Source organism: Artibeus jamaicensis, unplaced genomic scaffold, assembly GCF_021234435.1.
Source record: "Artibeus jamaicensis isolate MK-2021 breed Jamaican fruit bat unplaced genomic scaffold, CSHL_Jam_final contig_465, whole genome shotgun sequence".
Lineage (NCBI taxonomy): Eukaryota > Metazoa > Chordata > Mammalia > Chiroptera > Phyllostomidae > Artibeus > Artibeus jamaicensis.
Genome location: NW_026521843.1, coordinates 27502501 through 27527528, shown reverse-complemented (window position 1 = coordinate 27527528; position 25028 = coordinate 27502501). Strand labels below are relative to the sequence as shown.

General features: G+C 44.8%; 1 protein-coding gene and 1 long non-coding RNA gene across 3 annotated transcripts in view; both read right to left on the bottom strand.

The window, feature by feature from the left end:
* Window positions 1-17344, bottom strand: part of LOC119060915 (uncharacterized) — a 124124-nt gene extending 106780 nt beyond the window's left edge. Inside the window, exon 1 of the long non-coding RNA XR_005084686.2 lies at window positions 17011-17344. This is a non-coding gene — a long non-coding RNA (uncharacterized LOC119060915). The remainder of the gene's footprint in view (window positions 1-17010) is intronic.
* Window positions 17345-24050: 6706 nt separating this feature from the next.
* Window positions 24051-25028, bottom strand: part of CAMKMT (calmodulin-lysine N-methyltransferase) — a 337237-nt gene continuing 336259 nt past the window's right edge. For both annotated transcript variants that reach the window (XM_037161273.2, XM_037161274.2), the window contains exon 11: window positions 24051-24632. In XM_037161273.2, coding sequence (XP_037017168.2) covers window positions 24555-24632 — 78 coding nt within the window. In that variant the 3' untranslated portion in view covers window positions 24051-24554. The remainder of the gene's footprint in view (window positions 24633-25028) is intronic.

Sequence of the window (25028 nt, the reverse complement as noted above, 5' to 3'; positions counted from 1 at the left end):
CTGCTCACTGCACCCAGCCTTCCGCTTCCTCTGGACAGACCCACTGCCTGGGTTTCAGTATTGGCTCTAACACCCCAGCAATGTCTAGAAACCTAATGAAATAACACGAGCAGAAGTCTTTAGCACAGCTCCTGGCATTTAACGAGTGCTCAATAAACTCCTCTCAAATTTAAAATGCAGGACACGGGAAGAGAAGCATGACCAGCCGCTCTCCCCACTCAGTAAGTTGGCCCAAGCTACGTTGAAGGAAGAGGCAGACACGGGTGGGAGAGGGGCAGAGCCCACAAGGTGGGAGGGCTCTGAGGCCAGCCTCTCAGGCAGTAGAAAATCTTAGGGAGTGAGTCTGAGGAGATGGGACATTGAAATCGTTGGCCAAGCTGAGGGTCAGAGGAGAGGTACTGGCTGAGGAAGACAGACGAAGGGGAAAGGGAGCAATTAGAAAGGCTGAAGGGAAGCAAGTTGGGGAAGAGCAAGCATCAGAAAACTGGCTGCCTCAGCATTCAGTCTGCCATGGGTGGGTCTTCTTCAAAGTAATTGTCCTTAGGGACTTCAGCAGTGGTTGTTTTCAGCCCCACAGGGTGAAGAAAGGACAGGCTGATATGAGACTGAATGCTGAGGAGGGACCACAAAATTCCTGGCCGACAGGAAGCTGTCCATGGAAGAGAAAGAGCAGGGGAAGGGTATGTTTGTGGGGTGGAGGAGGCAACCTAGTGGAGGAAGAAGGGAGTTCAGCCTCCCAGGGAAGAGAGAGTGGCTGAGGAGAGAGCTGGGACCACTGCAGTGGTGAGGCAGCCGCTTGTCAGGATGCAGCTGCTCTTGAGTAATGGGGGGCGGGCACTGCTACCTGGAAGACAGTGTCCGGCTTAGGGGGGTGCTCAGACCTCTGGTGTGGGGGCCTCTAGCAAATATCATGGGGAGGATGCTCTGGTTGAATGCACAGGTGCTCTGTCCTGCTGGCGCTTTCCCCAGAAGGACAAGAGTTGCAGTGAATCACCGAGAACCCTGCCCTGTGATTTGGTCTTCAGGGATGGGCTGGAAAGCTCTTGGGTATTTTCAGGGAGTGGCGGCACTGCCCACTTGCGGTTTCTACCTAGTTTAGAGCATTTCCAGTTAAAGAGTCTTGAGATTTGGGGAGATCTGATTTTGGAAAAGTATCTGAGGAACTTGAAGTGGGAAAAATGTCTGGTCTTTCTGTCCCTGCCACCCCCTAAAGGTGTGACAAACAGCAGATGCTTGGCAGCTATGTATTGAATAAATGAGCAAAGGGGGTGCTGGGAGTACTTACTGAGCAATCTGAAAAGGAGCAATAGTTTGCAAGCCACAGTAAGGTGGCTTTACCTCTGCGACCTACACCTTATGAGAGAAGGAAAGGCCCCCTGTCCAAGTCAAGGCCTCTGTGGACCTTTGTCCTTTTCTGTTTCCTCATCAGTAAAATTTCCTGTCCAACTGGGTATTATAGGGATCAAATAAATTACTTGATATAAACCGGACTTATCAAATAAGTCCAAAGTACTGTTATTGCTGAAGTGGAAGAATATGATGAGCCCCCACATTCCTGTCTTCCACCCTCTACCATTATCGATCCATCGCCACTATTTTTTACGCCTCCTTACCCTCCCCATCCCTTCTTGGATTATACTGAAGCAAATCCCACATGCCTTGCCATTTGCAGAGTATATTTCTAAAAGGTAAAGTTTCTTTTAAAAACATAACCATAATTCCATCCTTACAGTAAAAAATTGACAGTAGTTTCTTAATATCATCAAATACTGAGCCAATGTTCAAATTTCCTCATTTACCTTTTAAATGGTCTTTTACAGATGGCTTTGCAAATCAGGATCCAAACAAGGTTAACTAACACTTTGCATTTGGTTATCAGAGAAGGAACTTGTCCCAAGAGCTTAACCCTGTGCCCTTTGCCTGCCATGAATGGGCAGGAGGCCCTGAGCAGGGTTGGCCAAGACCTGACCAGAGCAGTGGCTCCAATTCATCTTTTGACCACGGACTCCTCACTTTGAAAGGGTTGTTGGACATTTACCAACAGATCAAGTAGCCATTGTAAGGTGTGGGGACTCAAAAGAAAGGAATGTTTCTTGGGGTACACGTGGAAGTGTTGGGGGACAGACACCTGCTCCTTTGCTAGGGTGTCTTAAAACAGACACTTTAAATGCAGGAACTGGGTCTAGGACCAGATGGCTTTACTAGTGAATTCGTTCTACCAAACATTCAAAGATTTAATACTTAATCATTCCCAGACTCTTCCTAAGCACTGAAGAAGAGGCAGTATTCCCTAAGTCTTTTATGGGGCCAACATTACTTTGATACCCAAACCTGGCAAGGATAACACACACACACACACACACACACACACACACACACACACACACACACGATAGGCCAATATCTCTGATGAATACAGACGCAAAAATCATAAACCAAATAGTAGCAAATTGAATAAATATATTAAAAAGGTAAGACATTACAGTCAAGTGGGGTCCATTCCAGGGCACATGAATGATTCAATGTATGCAAGTTGATCAATGTAATACACCACATTAACAAAATAAAGGATAAAATTATATGATCATATCAATAGATGCAGAAAAAGCATTTGACAAGATATAAAAGCAGGCACTGGAGTTCCTGCCTCGTCCTTTTCCAAATCTCCTTTCTCCTTTAAAGTCCCACTTCCATCACTGATCCTGGCCTGCTTTTAGTCTTTTCCCTCAGACCAGTCCCTGGAGCTTATGGTACCTACCACCTTTTTTTTTTTATCATTTGGCTTCTAGTAATGGAAGCCAACCTCCCTTAGAGGATTAGCTGTTCTGCACACAACATACGTCTTGCCTCTTCAACTAAATTCCATGTTCTTAGAGCTCAGAGACCTACAGCCTCTGGCACATACTTGGTCCAAGTACTCGAGACTGACAGGTTTACATATGAATGTACACTGTGAGTATTTGAAATTAATATTCTTTAAACATTTGCTGAAAATTTACCCAGTGGGGTAGGATAATGCTGATTTGCTATTAATAAAATTCCATGCCTCTTCCATTCAAAGTAATGGATTGATTTACTACATATCCTGAACATATCTGAAATATTGTCTAGTGTTATCAAAATAATACACACATAGAGAAATCAAAGGGTATACACGTACTTATGAGAATGCCACACCTTCTCCAACAGTCAGACCGCTGCTCAGAGACAACCTCTTTGATCCGCTCAGTTTTCAGTTTTCTGATGGATGTCGGGTCTCCAGATTCCAAGGGGGTAAAAAAGTGCAGGCTGCTCCTTCAAATTTCTAGTTCAGATAAATGGTGAGTAAATATGTCCCAAACATCTCATAACATTGTATTTTATCTGATTACCCTAGTGGACCCCTTTTATAATATATAATGTATGTGGTGATTACTACAGGTACAATAATCACCTGTACCTATAATAATATTTATATCTGTTTATTCATTTACCAACTTGTTAGACAGTATCTGTGGAATTCGAGTGTGAATTTCAATATTCAATATTTATATTACATTCCACTTTTCTACTGTTTGCCTGTGTAACTTTTACAAAATATTTAAACCTGTATCTATTGACCCATCAACTTTCAACAGTGCTTCCTGACTGCTTCATAAGTTGAGGTAGCACTAGTATCCTATCTTTTCCTACTTTCTTTCCCTTGCCATACCCTACCTCTGCCACTAGGCTAGTACTTAAACACGGTTGTTAACATTTGTGTTCTTTCCTGCTATACAACCTTGTCTTCCCAGCTTTGTCTGAAGGTTGACTCTTAAAATGGGAAACTGATCATATTTACTTTGTTGTTGTTATCATGTAACTATATAATTTTTATCTGACAATAGTACAATGTCAGGATTACACATCCCGTTCCAGTCGGTGTCATCATCCCTGAGCTCCTCCAGGAGAATGTTTCTAGCACCAAGTCACGTGGATCCTCATTCCTTACACTTCATTATTACCTTCATGTCCTGTCACTGTTAGTTTGCTTCATATTCTAGTCTTGGATTTTTTTTTACCAACCCCAGCCCCAAGTTTTCAGTTGCATTTCTTTTTTCTTGCATTACTTGCTATTATATTCTTATTTTAAATCTATCAGTTATAGTATCAAATCTGTTGGTGAATGCCTTCCCCTTTTCCTTGAAGTCCTTTGTGATTCTGCTTCATTGTGGGCTGATTGCTGTCCAGGCTTCTACATAAATGTTATCTTGAGATTTTCCTCACTGCTCTCATGGGTTACATACCAGCTTCTCTACTTTCTTGAATCTTTTGTCCTAGTTTTACTGGAGGATAGCCTCATGTAACTTCCTGAGAAAGGGCATGTTGGGGATGAACTCTATGCACTCTTGTTTGTCTGAAAACCTTTATGTTGTCCTCCACTGGACTGAGAGTTTGCACACAGGACTCTAAACTAGAAATAATTTTCTTTCAGAGTTTTGGGACATTACACCATCATCTTCTGGCACCTAGTGTTTCTGAGAAGAAGTCTGATGCCATTCTTACTGTTATTTATTTGTAAGAGACCTGATCTTTCTCTCTGGAGTCTTTTACAATGTACTCTTTATACTTAGTTTTAAAATTTGGTCAGGGTCCATCTAAGTTGATCTTCAGTCATTGTGCTGGAAACACAGTGACCCTCCTGAAGTTAGAACTAGTTTTTCTTCAGCCCTGGAACGTTTTCTTCTATACTTTGATGATTCGCTCCTTTAAATTTTTTTAATTAAAAATTTATTTATTTTCATATTCTTGTTTATTCCTTTACAGTTGTCCCAGTTTTACCCTCTTTGCCCTCCTTCACCCAGCTCACTCCCTGCTCCCACAGTCAATCCCCACACTGCTGTCCACGTCCATGGGTCATTCATACATGTTCTTTGACTAATCCCTTTCTCTTTCTCCATTTCCCCTTCTCCTTCCACCATTTACTTCCTCCCCCTTCCCTTCTGGAAGCTGTCAGAGTCTTTTTCATGTTTCCATGCCTCTGGTTTTGTTTTGCTCATTTATTTTGTTCATTAGATTCCTCTTACAAGTGAGATCACATTTGTCTTTTATGACTGGCTTATTTCACTTAGCATAATATTCTCCAGTTCCATCTATGCTTTTGCAAAAGGTAGGAATTCCTTCTTCTTTCTTTCTGCTTTGTAGTATTCCATTGTGTAAATGTATGACTGTTTTAGAATCCATCTATCTACTGATGGGCACTTAGGCTGTTTCCAACATTTGGCTATTGTAAGTAGCACTGCTATAAATATAGGGGTGCATAAGTTCTTTTGAATGGTAATTCAGGATTCTTAGGGTATATCCCCAGCAATGGAATCACTGGGTCAAAAGGCAGTTCTATTTTTAGTTTTTTTAAGAAATTCCCAACTGTTTTCCACAGTAGCTGCACCAGTCTGCATTCCCATCAACAGTGCACTAGGGTTCTCTTTTCTCCACATCCTCATCAGCACTTGTTGTCTGTTGATTTATCCATTCTGACAGGAATGAGGTGATAATATCCCATTATGGTTTTAATTTACATCTCTGTGATGGCTAGGGATGTTGAGCATTTTTTCATACGTCTATTGGCCATCTGTATGTCCTCCTTGGAGAAGTGTCTATTCAGGTCCTTTGCTCATTTTTAATTGGATTGTTTGTCTTCCTGGTGTTGAGTCCTATGAGTTCTTTATATATTTTGGAGCTCAAACCCTTGTCCTATATTACCACTGGCAAATATGTTCCCCCATACAGTCAGTTCCCTTTTCATTTCGATGATGGTTTCTTTAGCTGAGTAGGCGCTTTTTAATTTGATATGTCCCATTTGTTTATTTTTTCCTTTATTTCTCTTTCCTACGAGATATATCAGCAAAAAATTGCTACATGGGATATCTGAGATTTTACTGCCTATGTTTTCTGTCAGGACTTTTATGGTGTCATGACTTATATTTAAGTCTTTTATCCATTTTGAGTTTGTTCTAGTGTATGGTGTAAGTTGGTGGTTTAGTTTCTTCTCTTTTCTTTTCTTTTTTTGCATGTACTAGTCCAGTTCTCCCAACACCACTTATTGAAGAGGTTATTTTTAGTCCATTGTATGCTTATGTCCCCTTTTTGAAATATTAATCGACCATAGAGACATGGGTTGATTCCTGGCCTCTCTATTCTGTTCTATTGATTTATGTGTCTATTCTTATGCCCCTATGAGACTGTTTTGGTTACAGTGGTCTTATAATAGAATTTGATATCAGGTATTGTGATCCCTCCAACTTTGTTCTTCTTTCTCAAGATTGCTGAAGCTATTCAGGGTCTTTTTTTTATTCCATATAAATTTTTGAAATACTTGTTCTAGATCTGTGAAATATGTCATTGGTTATTTTAATAGGAATTGCATTGAATCTATAGATTGCTTTGGGAAGTATGGACATTTTCATGATGTTTATTTTTCCAATCCATGAATGGGTTACATGTTTCCATTTATTTGTATCATCCTCAGTTTCTTTTTCTAGCATGTTATATAGTTTTCCAAGTACAGATCTTTTACATTCTTTGTTAAATTTACTCCTAGGTACTTTATTTTGTTGTTGTCGCTGCTATAGTAAATGGAATTTTTATCTTAGTTTCTCTTTCTCATAGTTCATTGTTGGTGTACAAAGATGCCATCAATTTCTGAATATTGACTTTGTATCCTGCTTCTTTGCCAAATTCACTTATTAGGTCAAGTAGTTTTTTGGTGGAGTTTATAGAGTTTTCTATATACACTATCATGTTGTCTGCAAATAATGACAGCTTTACTTCCTCCTTTACAGTTTGAGTGCCTTTTATTTCTTCTTGTCTGATCACTCTGGCTAGGACTACAATACTATGTTGAATAAGAGTGGTGAAAGCAGACACCCTTATGTTGTTCGGATCTTAAAGAAAACACTTTTAGTTTTTGCCCATTGAGTATGATGTTGGCAGTAGGTTTTTCATATATGGCCTTTATTATGTTGAGGAATACTCCCTCTATTCCCAGGTTGCTGAGGGTTTTTTGTCATAAATGGGTGCTGGATTTTATCAAATGTTTTTACAACTATTGATATGGTCTTGTGATTTTTCTCTTTCATTTTGTTTATGTGATGTATCACATTTATTGATTTGTACCATCCTTGCATCCCTGGAATGAATCCCACTTGATCATGGTGTATGACCATGTATTTCAATGTATTGCTGAATCCAGTTTGCCGGCACTTGTTGAGGATTTTAGCATCTATGTTCATCGGAGATATTGGCCTGTAATAATTTATTTTTCTTTCTAGGATTCTTATTAGTTAGGTATTGTATTATTACTCTGTCTTTTTTTTCCTCTCTTATATTTTCTCTCTTTTTCTGCCTTTCTACTCTATACTTTGTGAGATTTCATCAATTTTTTAGTCCTTCTAATGGATATTTTATTTCACAATTGCATTTTAATGTCTAAGAGCTCACTCCTGTTCTCAAGACTCCTTTTTTAGAATATATTATCTTCCCAATCCTGCCTGAGAATTCTTTTAAAAATTTAAAGCAATCTCCTGTTTTCAGAATTATTTTCCCAGGAGTGAGATTTGTTTTTGCTCTTCTTCATGTATTTCCTTCATGCTGCTGATTCTCCTCATTGCCCGGTCCTTTGTGGTTACCATTTGGTGCTGAATACAAAAGAACTAATATAGATGGTGTAGGTTTACTGTGCAGTTGTCTACAGACCCTGCCTAGAGGGACTTCCCTGAACCTTCTGAGGTTTTCTGGGTAAATTGGCTCCCATGTCCTGTTGCTCCTCCCAGAACATTCTCTGTGTGGCTTTCTTCAGCCAGTTCCTCTAATAACTGCTCCCGTACACTTGACACACTCCAGAAACTGTTCATACCTCTCATTTGGTAGTGACCTCCTCATCCCCTCTTTAATATTATGGATTTATACCTTTTTGGAATTCTGAAACTTTATTTTAGCACAATGTTTGAAACGGTGGAGGAAAATATGTATCCTGGATTCACCATCTTAAAGTACAAGGAGATTCAGAAAATTTTATTTTTTTACAATTTTAATTGCTCCATCTTTGAGTGGCTCGGTTCCCTAAGCCAGGAGTTCCATCTGAGGCTTAGGGTTTTCCTGGGAAAGTTTTACTCCAAGGTTTCCAGCATCTCCTGGCCCTTGCACTTATGATGGTACACATAAATCGGTCTGGAGTCTGGCTTTCTCAAACGTCTTCCTGCGCAAGTCTGACGCCCCCAGGAGATACAACAGAGGAGCACCGTGCTCCCCCTCCCCACAGGGCCCAAGAGGCTCCGCACAGCTGAGCGCGCTGCCCTTCACCTTTCATCTGCTCCCATCACCAGCCCGGTTAAGCCCTTACGCACCCTTCAGTCTTAGGTCCAGCACCTTTTCCTCAGAAGAGCCTTTCCCGTTCCCCTGACTCAAAGTTCCTCTATCATATGGGCTCCTGGAACAACTTTTCTCTCCTTTACAAAACTCTTCTTACTTCGTAATATTTGTGGAATGAGACCATGTCTACTTTCTGTTCACTTGGATGTCCTAGGCACTCGAGCACAGTGCTGGCACAAAGCAGGTACTCAGTAGATTCCTCTTCAGTGCACAAATGATCACGATGGTGGTCACAGCATAAAAATTCTTCTAGCTAAAAAATAACACCCATGTTCCCAAAGTGCAGTTCTGCACATATGCCCCACCTTAGAGGTCTGGTAGCAACTAGGCACAGACACCCAGGCCCTTGTCAGCGTTGCCTAAAGCCTAAGCCATGGGCTTCTCATGGCTTCTGACACCTCGGCCCTGCCCACGGTGAGCCCGATGGTCAGGGAGGCAGATTCGGTAGCAGCCTCAGGGCTTGAGGCTCATCTGGCCTCCCAACAACCCAAGCCTTCTGCGGGGACTTTGTTTTGGACAAAGTTGTGAATCACCTCTGGACAGGCCCCTTGACACCTGGAAGGAGGGCCCAGGAGGAAGTTTCTTAGCTGAAGCCACGGAGCCCAGGGGGTGGCCCAGAGGCTGCCCAGAACCGGTGGCGACATCCCTGGCTGGAAACAATACACCTCAGCTACCTTTTCTGCTCAGGCTTCCCAGTGGCGAGGCTCTTATTAAATTTGGGATTACCATGTGTAAAGCACAGTCTGAATTTTGTTTGCTCTGCCACGTAACTTGCCTTTCCAAACACTCTGTCAGAGCTGCAGTTAATCTACTGACCAGGGGCTTAACCGGCAGGTGGCCAGGAGGCCCCACCAAATTCCTCCCAACCCTTTGTTACCTGGCCTGGCAGGGAGAGACCCCTTGTTTGGGAAGTGTTTCTCCTCCCCCCGAACATTTTCTGTATTAGGAGTCTTTTGTCACCATAAATCTGAGGCTGGGGATTGTGGCGGGGAGGCTGTCCCCCAGATTGTTTTCTTGGAGGATAAGGGGACAAGTTTGTGGGTTGGCCCAATGAAACCTTTATTCAGAGGACAATGCTATTTCCATTAAATTAAAGCTCAGGCCTTAACAATGCCTCAGAACAAACCCAATTTGAATATTTAATTTGGGATGGAAGGAACTGAGTAAATACCTCTCTCCTTCAGCCCCTTTCTGGAGACTCGGTGCAGCAAACCCGAGGTTCCCGGGTTGTTGCTGCCAACATCAAAGGTGGAAAAACTTAAATCTCTGATATTCTATTGACATCAAAGAATGTTGTTTAATCCTAGCATAAAAATTTTTTTTCAGGAAGTAATGCTTAGGTTGCAAGTTCGGTCCCGGCCAGGGTGTGTATGAGAGGCGACCAATCGATGTGTCTCTCTCATATCCATGCTTCCCTCCCTCTTTCTCTCTCCTTTTTACTCTCTCTAAAAATAAATAAAATCTGTTTAAAAAATCCAGGAGGTGAACGCTGATCAAATAAGTGAATCGACTAAAACCTGTTGGCTGTGAGGCTGGCAACCAAGATAGAGTTTTGGGATGAGAACTGGCCCCACCCAAGTGACTGAGGACCCAAGACTCAGCCTGGAGGTCCTCCGACAACGGTGCACTGACTCAAACCCTGCCCGACCTCCTTCTCTATTGTTTCCTCCAAAAGAATCTCTCAGAGAAAGAAATGTCTGAATATTCTTGATTTTTTTAAATGGCTGTAAGGGAATGGAATTTTCTGTATCTTCCTTCTGTACCTGTCACCAGGCAGCGAAGCGACAGACACCCGAGCAATACAGTTGTGTGTGGGCTCCTCCGCACCGAGAGTCAGAACTACCCAGGAATAATTCCCATGGATCATCTGTACAGTTCTCACATCCCTGTGCACAGGACATCAGCTGATTCTTTGTCTCCTTTTCACCTCTTCCTTCCTGGGGGAGACCTATCTTTTGTTTGTTCTGACCTCCCAGAGATGGTCATCAAACCCTACTAAGTTTTTACACTAGCTCTATTTCCTTGCCATTTCTGTTTTCCTTAATTTTCAGTATTAACCTAGAGCAGAGATGAGGCAGCTTAATCACACTGTAAGGGGGTGAACCGTCACACCCACGCACTTGAGTTCTCTGTCAAAAACGTGGTTTCTACCTTGCCAGTGAAGACGGGAAGGGAACAGAGAGGAGGAATGTCTCTGGCATTGCTCACGTCGTGGCCCAAAGCCTAATCTCAGCCCACTTGAACCAGCCATAGTGACCCCATTTGGGAGTAGCCGCTGGGGCCACCATGCTTGACATCACCTGAGAAATCCTAAACAAGTTACCAACATCTATTCCGGAGTTAGCTATCGAGTCCCAAGGCAAAGGAAGCATTTAAGGCAATTTCAGAGACTGGCCACCAGGACCACCCAACCCATCATCTACCACTTGGGGGCTTAGGAGACGAGAGCCTAAGTCCAGTGAAAATTCCTTTTCAGGCACACTGTGTGTGTGGGGGGGGAGAGGAGGACAGGGTTGGCGGGTCAGGAATGCAGGCTTGGCACACAACCCTTCATAGGTGGCTCATCCTCCCACCCCTGAGTCTAGCTGGGGTTTGGGCTCAGGTGTGCCTGCGTCTGGTGGAGCGGACTGCCTGGCATCTGGCCAGGCCGTGCACATGACAGCCACACAGCTAAGGGCCCTCTGCTCAGACATGGCTCTCAACCATTGACTTGCTTTGATAATCCTACCAATCTAACCACCAAGCACTGGCCACCCTTCTTCCCCTTTGCATGCAGGTGGACCTTATTTCTAGGTGGGCCTTTCCTCTGGGCAAGGGCGTGACAGGCAGAGTGGCCAGGGTGCTTCTGTGCTCATCATTTTCTCAGCAGAAACAGTGCCAGGCCAGAGATGGTTGGGCAGCCAACTGCCCTTTCCTTAGACAGGTCGACAGGTCATTTCACCTCTTTGCCTCAATCTCATCTTCTGTGACAAGGGAGAGGAGCATGGCAAGTGCTCAATAACTGAGCTGCTGCTCATATGTCCCTTTGGGTCCTTCTAATCCTCACTTGGGGTTTCTGTCCTTCCAAGAGCGCCATGACTATAAGAAACGTAACCCCTAAAAACAACTTTTAGAGGTGCTTGTTGGGAGGTCTGGGACATTTCTGCCAATTTCAAAATTCACCCTAGAAAAGGGATAGAGATGGGCCCAGAGAGATGGCCTGGGCCGGCTGTTGTCCAGCCTCCTTCGTCCAGCACGCCTGTCCATCACCCAGTGCGTGCCAGATGCTCAGATGCCAAATGAATGGAGGCACTGGCCCTGGGGCTCTCAGGACCCATCGGAAAGGCCACGTGTGTTTCAGAGCCCTGGGTACATGCCAAAGACAGACTGGGACTGTTCCCACGCCTGCAACCACCAGTGCAGGTGTGTTTTCACTCCAGGGCCTTGGAAAATTCGTATCAGGTCAGCAGTGCCAGTGGCCTCCACTGGCCCCAAATGAAGCCCAGCCCCCTGGGCCAGATATATGCCCCTTCCTCACTCTCCAGCCCTCAGCTGGCTCCAAGGTCTCCCCACACCTGCCACTTCCTGCCTGAACAGCTCTAAGAGCCTCCCACAGAGCCTGCTACTTCCTCTTCACCCCCCCTCCACCTCCCACCTCCCAAGTTCTTATAGCAGAGTAAACTTCCAAACAGAGAAATCAAGACCATGTCACACCTCCACTTACGACCCTCCGGTGGCTTCCCACTGAAATAAAGTTCCCCTTCCCCTTTATGTCCTGCACAGTCCTGACCTCACACTACACCTGCTCACTCACCGTGCTCCACCCATGGGGCTCTGCAGACCTGCTTCTGCCTCAGGACCTTTGCACTTGCTGTTGCTTCTGCCTGGAATGCTCTCTCTTCAGTCCTCAAGTTGGCTCTTTTATTTAGGTTTCAACTCAAATGCTGCCTCTCCTTCAAGAGAGCTTCCTTGACCTGTTACCTCCTCCTGTTAAAGGAGGAGGAAGCTATCAGCTTCCTCCTGTTAAAGGAGGCCTAGACACTTTCTTTTTTTTTAATATTGTCTTTCTTTTTTTTCTCTTTTTAGAGAGAGGGGAAGGGAAGGAGAAAGAGAGGGAGAGAAACATCAATGCATGGTTGCCTCCCACATGGCCCCCAGTGGGGACCTGGCCCGCAACCCAGGCATGTGCCCTGGCTGGGAATCGAACCGCAATCCTTTGGTTCACAGCCCACGCTCAATCCACTGAGCTATACCAGGCAGGGCAGAGGCCTAGTCACTTTCTAAAATATCAACTCATTTTATTGTCTTCACTGAACCTATCCTGACTTGAACCAGTCTTATTCGTGTACATGTAGAGTGCTCTTCTCTTTCCACTAGAATGTCACTCCCTGAGAGCAGGGACATTTCATGTCTGGTTCACTGCTCTCCACTGAGTGAGTGCCTGGCTCCTTCCTGTTAGGCTCTGATGGGTGTGGGGGGGGAGGGGTGAGTGAGTGAGTGAATCTTTACCTCATTAATCCCATAGTGCTGCTGAGGCACACATTTCCTGAAACCCTTGCTGCAGTAGGATCTTTCCTCCCACTCCCAGGGCTTTCAGGCCCTAATACAAATTCTGCCTCCTCTTTTATCATGGACTGTATTTTTCTGACTATAGGATGCACTTTCTCCCCCCCGCCCAAATTTGGGAGGAAAATGCAGTGATGACCCTGCTCCACCGCTGCCCCTTCCCCTCTGCAGTGAGCCAGGTAAGCTGCATTCGAACTATAAGATGCAACCCCCTTTTCCTCCAAAATTTTTTTGGGGGGGAATACCTCTTATAGTCTGAAAAATATGGTAATTGCTCTCTAAAGCCATTTGCCAATCCTTTTCCATGGATCTGCATTATTTGAGGACATGCTGTGTGTTCTCTATGTTTATAGGCACATGTGGGCAGGGACCCCACCTGTCCCATCCTAATGTTCCTGTGGCCAGGGAGGACACCCAGTCATACATCTGCGCGTTTGAATTGGGACACCACCTGGCCCCAGGTAACACTGTGAAGCTGATCAACGGCTTTCGATGCTTGGATTCTCCCATTTATTTCCTTTCCCCATGTCCTGGGGCCCCTTTACTTCCTCTTGGTTTCCCCCCCTCTCCCTCACTTCACTTCCCCATCCCCGTTAAGGTCTATTCTTAGAACTTCAACACCAAGAACCATGAGAGTGTGGCCTCTACCAAGAGCAGCCTCGTTTTAACGGTAACCTCTGCCTCAAGCTCCCGGGAAGGTGTTCTGTCCGTGTAATTTCATGATCAATGACAGATTGCCTTCCCACGCAAGAGCTTTCCTGTGCACATTAAATCTTGCCATGTGGGCGATTCTATATACTTGTCCTGCATCTGCTGAGCTCCGTGGGGCTGTGTGACCAGGACAGAGGCCACTCTCTGACTTCCTTGGGTCTTCCCCGAGTACTCGCAAGAGTGCTGGGTGCCTGGAACAATAGTATGAACAAACTGGTATATCCTGGAGGTTCTGTCCACACAAAGAACAGAAATGGGCTTCTCATCCTCCAGGCCCTTCTGGTCTGGCTGTGGCCACCTCCCCCTCTGAGAGTGTAAGAGTGTAGGGCCAATGTGGAGGATGAGGAGGCATCAGGACATGAAGTTCCCTGTCCCCAGGTGCCCAGAAACTTGCAGATCATGAAGCTGAGAGTGGAGATGTGTGGAGTTTCCATCTTCTTTGTGGTTTGTCCTCCTACACCTAACCGTATCTAAGGCCTTATAGGTGGGGTGAGGCAGAAAACTGGAGTGAAAGGGCTTGCGTGCACTCCTAAAACAGTGGGCTCAGCCTTTTAGGTTGTCGCCCACATCTTCACCTGACATTTTATGGAGACTCCACTAGCAAATCCTCTGAATTCTTTGTCAAACACACATTTTGAATTTGTTTGCTCCTCTCTCCCCACTGCCGCTGTGTCCCTCATCCACACTGCCACCTTCCTTCGCCAGGACGACCACACTGCAGGGGCCTCCCAACTAGAATCTCTGGTTCCTCTGAACTAGCCCCCACCCAGGGTTCAGAGTGATCTTTTGAAAATGTACATCTGACTGGTCATTCCCACTACTCCAAACCCTCCAATGGCTGCTCATCGGGCTTCAAGTAAAATCCAAACTCAGTAAATCCCATCGTCTGGCCCTGGCCATCTCATGACTCTGCTCACAAGGCCCCGGCCACCCTGGCAGCAGGCTGTGGCCCAGTGCAGGGCCTGCCTTCTCCATTCCCGCTGCTGAGCTCCTCACCCACCATCGTCTCCCCCCCACCATGTGACTGCTCCTTCTCACAACCGAGGGCCCTCAGAGAGGTTTTCTCCAACCTCCCGTCTGAAGGGGAGCCCCTCTACTGTTCTCTGCCAATGGGACCCATCTGGTTTTCCTACACTTCACTCCAATTTATTATTATTTTCTACGAGCACTGGCACATTTGTTGTCTTTCTCACTAGACTCGAGTGACAGGTGGAGAGAAATTTTGTCTTTCTCACTAGGCTCAAGCATGAAACGGGGTCTTTCTTATTCACGATCACATCCCCAGCATCTAACAGGGTGACCAGCACACTGGTCACACATTTATTGTCACACATTTATCAGGTAAATAATAGAAATGGAGGTGCTTGGGTCCTCACTGTTCATGGGGGTACCTGAGGCAGGGGGTAGCACTCAGCCCGGGGCAGAGCAAGGTGAAACATCAGGGTCATTCCAGAACCTCATGAGAGAAAGTTTCCTGAGGGGTACTCAGTATTCCCGAGGGCCGAGCTAATGTGGCACAACTCTTTGTTGGCAGTGCCAGAGAATTCTAATTCCCTGCAGTGATCAAAATCTCCAGCTCTGATTGATAATGGAATATTTATACCAGGAATACTTTAGAATTGAGTGTGGCATAGGAAATGAAATTATTGAGTTCAAAGAGAAGGAAACCGATGTCCAGAGAGACTAAGTAGTTTGCCTAAAATCACCAGTTATCGCTGGTGGAGCCCAGGCTACAATCTATTGTTCACTTTCTCCTGCAGCCCATTCTCTCTCTCACCCTCTCCTAGGAGCCTAGGAGTGATTTGCCTTTGTCATAGGCTGGTTTTCCGAAGGGAGAGGGAGGCCTGTGGGACCTGCAACTTATTTTTGTATTTTCAAAATGTTGGAGACTATGTAATTCAAAATGTTTTAGGCACAACATCGTCTTGAAAGTTTGGGCACACTTAAGGGTACAGAAAAGTCCCTTAGAAAAGATCAAGGACGGTATGAGTTATCTATTACTGTGTAATAAACTGCCCCAAAACTTAGTTGCTCAAAGCCGCTGTTTACCATCTCGTGCATGATCCTGTGAGTATGCAATTTGTGCTCCATTCAGCCCAGCAGTTTTTCCGCAGCGTCCCTGCCTCTGCTGGCTGGCTCACACAACCCCAGTCAGCAGGCAGGGCTGCCCCCGGCTATTTGGTCCTGGACGTCTTCACTAACATGGTTGGAATAATGGGGGTGAGTGGGCCACCTGCCTCAAGAGAGTCCTGTCTGGAAAGAGAGACCAGTTTCCAAAAGCTCAATAGAGAGCAAAACCCAATGTGAAAGTGATTTTCAAACCTCTACTTTACTATCTCATTGGCCAAAGTAAGCCAAATCAAGTTCAGAATCAAAGAATGAAGAAATAGACTCCAATTCCTGATGGGAGGAGCTGCAAAATATTGTTACCATTTCTTTTCAATCTACCATAAGGGCTGAGTCAGCATCATATTCATATTGAGAATAATGTAACCATCCTATGATTCATCTGGTCTGTTGGAGGTGGGGGAAGGAGGCTGGGGGGAGGGGCTAGCAGTATCTCCGGGCAGTGAGGTGAGGGAAAAGCTTTAAGGGCCCTGGGGAATGGAAGTTGGAGACCCTAGACCTCTGCCACCCAGCCCAACCCTTACGGGGTTGGAAGTGGGCTGACCAGGAGTACCCAGTGGAGAGGACAGGCCTCAGGCAGCTCCAGAGCTCTGTGCCGCTTCTGTCTTTTCTCTCCTGGGATCATGAGATGCTGCTTATGTAAGTGATTTGGCCTAGAGAAAAAGAGAAAGTGCCTTCCACTCAAAACATAGGCCAGTCAGGGCTGTGGCCTGTGTTCCTAAAAATAAAGCCTGGGTAGGAAAATGAGGGCTAATGCACCTGGAGGTGAAACCATAAGTCAGGTGGGCAAAGCTTTTAAGTGTACCCTCCCCTGTGTTGGGAATAGCCTGGTGACGTCCCCCAAGCTCAAGGAGAGCTCGGCCCACAGAAGGCAGGTTGCAAAGCAAGGCAATGATGGGCTGAGCTCACTGTCGAATCCTATCTGCCAGAAACGGGCTGAAGTCCCAAATTTCCCACATCGGTAGACTGCAAGCCATCAAAAACAAAACAACAACAAAAAAAAACCCTGAATTTACTGTACAAAGCGGAGGCCTTATTATAGATTGAGTCGGCGATTCTCACACTGCAAACGAGTATTTTCGCATCCCTGGGCCCAACGTGCCCTGAGGACCTGGCCTAGGAGGGCGAGCGTCGTCGGAGCCCACCGCGAAGGCAGAGGGGCTTCCAAACGAGGTGAGGGAGGGACGCTGCTCGGAGGCTGTTTTCTTGTAGCTCCAGACAAATTAAAAACCTCCTTACCAGCCATTCATTCTGAGGAGGCCTCTTCCTTCCTCCGCAGGGGGCTGCAGTGCTGGAAGGGATCGGACTCTGGGAGGCTGGGCCTCCCATGGCTCGCAAGGAGGGGCAGCCCGCGAGAATGGCGCGAGGGAGGCCCTAACCCCGAGGGGATCGGCAAGCAGGGAGTGGGGGCAAAGTGCATCCCAGGTCACTGGGGAAAAAGAAATCTCAAAACAAGGGAGTGGGGGAAAGTTCCACTTCCAGCCTAATTATGAAAGAAGCCTGGGTGGAGAGGAGGGCAGGAGAGCCGAAAGGAGAGAGAGAAAGGACGAGAGGTGTTGCAAAGAGCAGAAAGAGTTTCTGAGGGGGCGCCGGCTATTGAAGGAGCCCAGGCCGCGGAAGGTGCGGCCTCCTCACTCAGGGGCCGGTTCATTACTGATTTTGAGGGACCTGGAAGCACATTGGCCTGGGACTGCCGAAGAGGAAGGGCAAAATATCCTATAAAGGGTGGGACGAATTGATTTCCCAAAGTACAGCGTCATTTCCTCCAAATGCCCTCGCCAGTCTCCTCCTTAATCTAGTCTGGAGGCAGCAGGTGACCCCGGCTCAGGCCCCTGGAGGCGCCTTTGTTCCGAGGCCTTCGGCAGCCCGCCCCGCCCCCACCCCTTGCACCTGGGCAGCGGCCTCCAAATGCACTTGTCCACCCTTGGCCGGCTCGCGGGGCGGGTGGGCGGATGCCTTTGTATGGGAAAAGCCTTGAGTCTTCCAATCCGTTTTCCCTTCGGCTTGACACTTTCGCTAATGGTTTCACTCGGACAGCCACGGAAACCTGCTCCCCGGAAAAAGAATAGCTTAGCCTGCAAAATCTGGTGAGACAAGTTCGTGAGCGAGACCACCACGCGGGCAGAGCCTCCCTGTTGCTAGGGAGAGGGCCCTGCCCTCCGGGAACTCGACTCTGCCCTGTGGTCCGCAGGTGTTCCCGGCTGAGTTCTAATCCTACCCCTCGGAGGTTTGCTAATTTAATTGTGTAATGGTCCACACCTGAGACATGCCCTGAACTACCTTTTAGGGCACGACCTAGCTGGAAAGAAAGAGAATTGAGTGTTAAAATAAGAGTATTAAGACAGGGAATTAGACACTGAAAGCCTTTACCATCTTTCAAACATCTGAGTCAAGCAGAAGAAAACTGGAGAGGGAGGCGACCTCCAAGTTAGAAAAAGCCAACAAGAAGTAATTAAAGTTCTTGCCAAGTGGTTCTGAAATATGTCTTTAGCCCTTCTAAATTAAATATCCCGGGTTTTTGGGGGGGGGGGTTTGGAGCAATTTCCCCAAACATTTACTATTCACTTCGGTAGGGCAGATGGCAAACCACCGTTAAGATTTATAGAAACTAAAAGACTTCCTATGCCAAAGGTTAATGAAAGTGTAATTTGAATCATGAAATCTTTCTGTGCCGGCTCAGTTTCCACCGAGGGCTCATTAAGGATGCGGTGGGGACGCGGGCGGGCGGTGACGTCACAGCGGGGACTTCAACGGGGCGGGGCCAGGCCGCCGGGGATGGAATTCTTTAAAAATATAAAAGCTTCCCTCTTCCCTTCTGTCTCTCCAGCTGTAACAACTTCACCGACTGTCTTGGTTCCACCCTGAGGATTTCACTGCGAGAACACGTTAGAGGGAATCAGGAAGCCGAGAAAAGGTCACAAAATAAGCACCTCAGGAACAATGAAAGCTTTTCTCTATGCAGCAGTGGGGGAGTTGCTAGAAAAACTGGAAAGGTATTAATCAGAAGTGGCTATAAATCCTCTGGAGTTTTGCTCTTATAAAACTCCTCAGAGAAAGTCTTGAAGGAAATGCAGGTCAAAGCCCAAAAAAGCTCTTGATCAGAGATTGCCGGAGGAAAATCTTCCCAGACGCCGTTTAATAGGCAGCAATCACCCCAGGAGTGGGGAAGCCAAGTACGCTTGAAACATGGTTGCAATTCCTAATAGGTCTTGTCACACTTAAGGCACTGCAAGCTCCATCCAACGAACAGCTGAAGCTAGCTGGCGATTCATAAAGCCAACAGTTTAAAGTTTATTATGATGAAAGCACTTAATGACAGCCATCGCTAGGGGCCCATCATTTATAAAGCTGTGCTGAGTATTAGACATGTAGCATGACCACCAATTTTATGTCACAATTGCTACCATAAAATGACCTTTGGTGATTTTTGCTGCATGTGGTGGACAGCTCTTCCTTCACATTAGTGCTCTGTGGCTTTCTTTGCAGACTATTATGCTGTCTAAAGCTTATTTGGCACTGCCGTGAGCCTCAACCCTTGTTATTACCCCGAAGGCCTGTCTTAAAAAAAAAAATCTCATGCTCTATTACGCCACTCCAATAATTTACAGTTCTTACCAGCCTTGGTTAGTGTAATATTTTAATGCAAATATGCTTTACCACTGCATTTTATTTAGAAGGAAAAAAGTTCCCATGCTTCTGGCTGGTGCAATATCCATTTGATGGGAGTTCACTGAAATCAGCTTCTTATTCCCTGGTCAGGTCTCATTGAATGGGCACTCGTTTCCCTGATCGGTTAAAACACTTCCAGAAAAAAAAAAGGTTAATTAAACTTCTCTTGAGAAAGAGAGATTTTTTTTTAAAGATCCTATATGTGATAATCCCACCTAAGGCAGAACCGCCAATTCTTATTTCCCTACATCCAGTCCCCAGTGCAAATTTGCATCTGAGTAACATTATTTAATTAGGATTCCATTTGCCAACCTGCTTTGTGTAGTTAGAAAGTGTTTGAATACACGGCCCCTGGACGGCTCCAATGCAAACCACTGCTGAGAAAGCGGTCTGTCCATGCTACACCACCTTTAAATTGTGTATATAATTTTATAAATGATATGAAATCTGCTTCTGGTCCCTGAAAAAAAAAAGAAAAGAAACACAAGCATGGCACACTGCAATTTCGGAAGGATTTAAAATATGTGATTTCTGTTGGTACCTACTGTATTGGTTTTTATATAAAGCTTTTTTCAATAAGGTAAATTGTTACATGACAAACTCATCTTCCACCATTATCATCTGCTGTTTGTGTTTAACAACAGGAGTCCCGCTCTAACAAAACTGTTGTAATGGCTGTACAAATTACTCAGCTGAAAGCTTTTCACCAAACAAAACAGTATTAATCAGCAGTTCTTATGAAGGTGCTAATTAAAAACAATTTTCTTCCTCAGTTTGCAATACTAAAGCCATCTTCACTTGCACAGTTTCCAATATGCAGCTACTGTATTTGCTCACACTTCAGGCCCTCTATTAACTACTGAATCTCCTATTAGTCATTTTATTACGTTTCTGTTCACAAGCTTGTTGACATTTTAGAAGTCACAGTATGATCTGTTTTATCTATTAAAAAATGTATTAATTGAAAAGTCAGGGCACAGAAAAGGAGAAGTGTAGACTCCAAGTGCACAGACTTCTGGGGCAGGGACCACGTGAACACTCTGCCATGGCCCGGGCAGTGAGCTCTCTGGGTGAGACGAAATCTGAGAATTAAAACTGGCATTTCAGGCTTAATGGTTTCTTAAACACCAACAGGCTCCTTCTTAATTTGGAAACAGTCCTCTCGGGAAAACATGTGCCCTATGTCGAAATTGAGTTTTGAAGGAGACCTAGTCTGACTTTCAAATCGATCTTTTCTCTGTGTGGTATGATCAGAAGTATGACATTTCATACAGTCTCAACTCAGATTTTGGTCCGGGTTGGAGTCTAGGAACCGGAGCCCCAATCTGGGATCTAAACAGCTTAATCTTTTCTGTAAGTGTATCTGTGTGCATGTGTATCTACATACATTTCGATTCCGAGTGGCTATCCTGTCCTGCTCCCCACCCCCCAGCACCCTGCTGGACAGTGCCACAAAATTGATTGGCATCGACTGCAAACAACTCAAATGCTGACTAAGGGCAAAGACAAACTCCATGGAAGCTGGCTTGAGGGAAGGGAACAGTCTATATTAAAAACAAAAAACAAAAGTCTAACCCTTAGGAGAAGGTATGCCCCACTTTGGTAGTGGACAGAAGGAAAAAAAAACACCACTACCCTGTTGGGAACCTTACACCTGGCTTCTAGCTAAAAACATTGCATTGATTACAGGAACCTGTGCTCTCCACAAGCCAATCGGCTACAGGTACATGAGGTGTGCATGCGCTCCACAAGCCAATCAGCTACAGGCACATGAGGTGTCCACGAGTACCAGTTGCACCCAAGTAATCAATAAGCGGGCCCTTCTTTGTCTCAAGCTAGCCAATAGCAAGCAACCTAATCTCCTTCCTCTCCCTCCCCCCTATATATATACCCAGTTCGGAAAAATAAAGTTTGCAGCTTGATCAGAATCTTTTGTCTTGCTGCCATTCTTTGCGCCTCTTGTCCCCCCAACCCATTTGTTCTAGGTAGGTGGTCGAGCCCCAGTTGATTGCTCCGCGGAGCCGGAGCACTACCCCAACCTTGTCCTGCCTAGGGTATTAAAACCAGGTTCTTCAACTGTCAAAAGCAGTTAACTAGTTTAGGACAGACACCTGGCTGTTGCAATAGGGCTCCAGAGGGCCACTAATCCTTCCACTCACTCAGCTAACTGCTGGCTCCCCCAAATTGATTCAACAGGTATGCAGTGGTCAATTCAGCCCCTACTGAAGCTGAAGGGAAAATCAGCAAGGGGCAGGCAGCTCGTCTCTGAAAACACCCGAGGAACCAGCCAGAAAAGCTTTTATGGCCCAGACAAGTTTTCTGCTGAATACTGAGCACCTAAATTACCCTTCCCTAATGGAAGTTACATTTTCATGCTCAGTCAAAAAGCCAACAAAATACACAATTTATACAAAATGGCATCAGCCTCTTAGGTAGTCTTTTCTAGCACTTTTATCCCAATTCACAGCATATGTCTTGCTATAAAATAAAATACATTTCTTATAACCAACTTGTATGTGGCTGTTCATATCACTGCACTGGAACTGACCATGGGTGATGTTAGAAATGTTCTTATATCCACCAAATCTACTTAGTGTGACAAAGGCAAATCATGATGACACAGGTACAGTGGGAAGAGGAGTATCATAATAATTCTTATGATTTCCTAAGCAGACAGGCTTCCTTTTAAAACAAACACATGCATAATTAATTACATAATAGACAAATATGGAATGGGACATTTCAGTTGCAATTATACAACCCAAGACCGATGCATAGAAAGAATTCTTAATTATAAAGTTCAAAAGAAATGGAAATGGATAAACTTTTCTGAGGCAGCTGTATTTCCCCCTTCTCAATACTGGGATTTCATTAAAATGTGAGAAAATAAAAAAACACTCTTAAGTTATTCAATAATGTACATTAGTTCCTCACAAACTTCCAAAGAGCCTGGCTAGAGGCATTTCTAGATGAGGATCCTAGAAGGAGATCTATGAAACCCTGAACATTTTACAAGAGATTCTCTAGGTTTTAATCACACAATAAGTGCATTGTTTACTAGATATTTCTTGGTAAGAACAGCTCCATTCCTACACCCCGTCTCAAGCTTATGTAACTGTACACACCATTCTTAGATAGTAAAAAAAAAAATACATTACTGGTTTACTTTTTAAAATACAGTTTCTCTCAGAGAAATAAACACTGGACGCACAAATGCAAATTGAATTCTTGCCAATTCATGTATTTTCATGAGGAAAAATGGAAATATTCTCATGATTCTGCTGTTCTGTATTTTAAAAGGAAAAAAGAAGAATAGACCATCTTAGGTGCTGCTGCAGAGATGGGTTCCCTTTGTCTGGCAGATTTAGTTGTAGGTTTTACAGGAGAAATCATTTCTGCTGTATTTTTACAAGTACAAATGGAACTACCTGTGTTGCCTTTTAAAACATTCCAAATCCTAATTTTTAAACAAGAAAATATGAAGCCAGTGTGCAACCCATACAGTCGCCAAAGGAGAGCTGCCACTAGCTGAACTACTCAGCTAAATGGCTGGTTTGCATTGCCCTGGTCTTTATCTAGCACTGAGAATAGACTGCTGTTTTATCCAAAGAGGAATAAATTGCTGTTATTGTGATGTTAGCCCATCACTTGGCATTGCAATTCAAGTTTTTGTGAGAAAGAAATGTATGATCTAACTGCGACTTGACCTGTGCCTTTCGAGATCCATCTAGGTGCTCTAATGGAGCAGAAAAAGTGGTGAATACAAGGACATGCAAACTGATGGCGAAAAATTTGTTTGATGATAGAAGGGAGCAGAGAAGACATTTGAGAGTCAGCTGTTTTTATGACAGCTAAGTTTGTTTAACATGCAAAAGATCCCCCCCACAGTCTCCCTTTAATTGTATCACACTAAATACATGCTTATAAAGATAGGAGGATGTACAGCCAACCTACTAACGACATGACTACAAAAGTGGGCACAGATGATTCCTTACAGATAAACATCTGCATTTCCACAAAAGGCATTAGAGCATCTCGTGGATGCACCAGGCAGGAATGTGCTTGGGTTCCCTGCAGAAAACTCATTCCCTCTTAATCCTAGGTCGTACCTATTAAATGTTTACTATAAACTGGAATCACAACCTATAACAATGTATACTTATTTTCAATAAGATAATTGTGTGATTGAGTTTTTAAAAACTCCCCCTGGTTGCAGTCAAGTTTCTCAACCATTTATTCAGAATTTCTCTGCAAAGGACCTATTTTGAAAGAGGCCTGGAGACCAGCAGCAGTTAGATTGGAGCCCTGATAAAGGCTCACTTTTCATTCATAGTCAGAGCCTAAATGTGCTCTTCTTGTACCTAAACAGATAATAAGCACTCAGCACACTCCTCCTCCTTGACACAACACATTGAGACTAATCACACATAATTGGAGAGGAGGAGCAGAGGGCTGGCCACGCTATTGTGTCCAGAGGACAAACGGTCAGTTTATGAGGCTTTGGGCTGATGTAGTCATTTCTTATACATCTACAGGGAAAACTCCATCCTGTTTAAAAGGAAAAAGAAGAATGAGTGAAGGATGTACAGAAAGAGATGGCAGCTTTCACACTATTAATTTAAGGGAGATCAGAATGATATATGCTTTATTTTTATTAACCAGGATAGAATTGTCATTTTGCTGTTTTACAGATTAAAAACTACTGCCACCAAAATGGAACAAAGACCAAGATATTTTTGTGGCAATCACAAAAAGAAATTTTGCCTCAACCAGAGGTAAACATCTTTAGGGTGCTCACAAGTCCAATTCAAATCTCAGACAGGCTGTTTACAGATATTTAAAGACAGACAAAGGTTTGGTGCAGGAAGAGCAACAAGCGGACTGAAAAAAAAAGAGGGGTTGGGGACGGCTGGGAAGTAGTGAGGGTGAGGACTGGCGGGCTCCATAACCCATACGTGGAATGTCGAGAAGGTGGTGAGGGCCCAAGTCCCAGGGGCCGGAGAGTCTCGGGGAGCCCATGGCATGCTGCATGTTGTACCATTACAGGTTTCTGTTTCTGTAAAATATCCCCTTTGCACATGATGTTTTCTTCATCTTTTGAGCAGCTAAATCTTCTATCCACTTTTGGTTAAAATAAGAAGAAGCGGGTAATGAAGGTTTTCATCATATATATCCTGGTTTTCCTTTTGTAGCTGTAAACAGTAATAGAAAAAAAAGGTAAAGAGACTCGATTAGGAATTTTTATCAGATTTCAATGTCGAGTATAATAAAGACATCTTACCTAAATATATTGTTCTGGGGAAAAATTTTTAAAAAGCAACTCAAAGCAGTACTCAGTGGCATAGCCATGTCAATACTATGCATCAAGATGTGAAATTTGGGGTTTTTTTTGGTGTGGGCAGGGTGTTTTTTCATAAACAACTGCATTGCATTTGTGATTCCAGGACCTATAAGGCACCTCAGTGAAGGGAGACCTGGCAGCTGCTTCAGCTGCACCAGGCCAGCCTACTGGCACAGAAGCTTCTGCTCTTGGTCCTCCTCTCTGTCCCCTGCCAGCGCCCCAGGAATCGGGCAGGCACTCCTCTCGG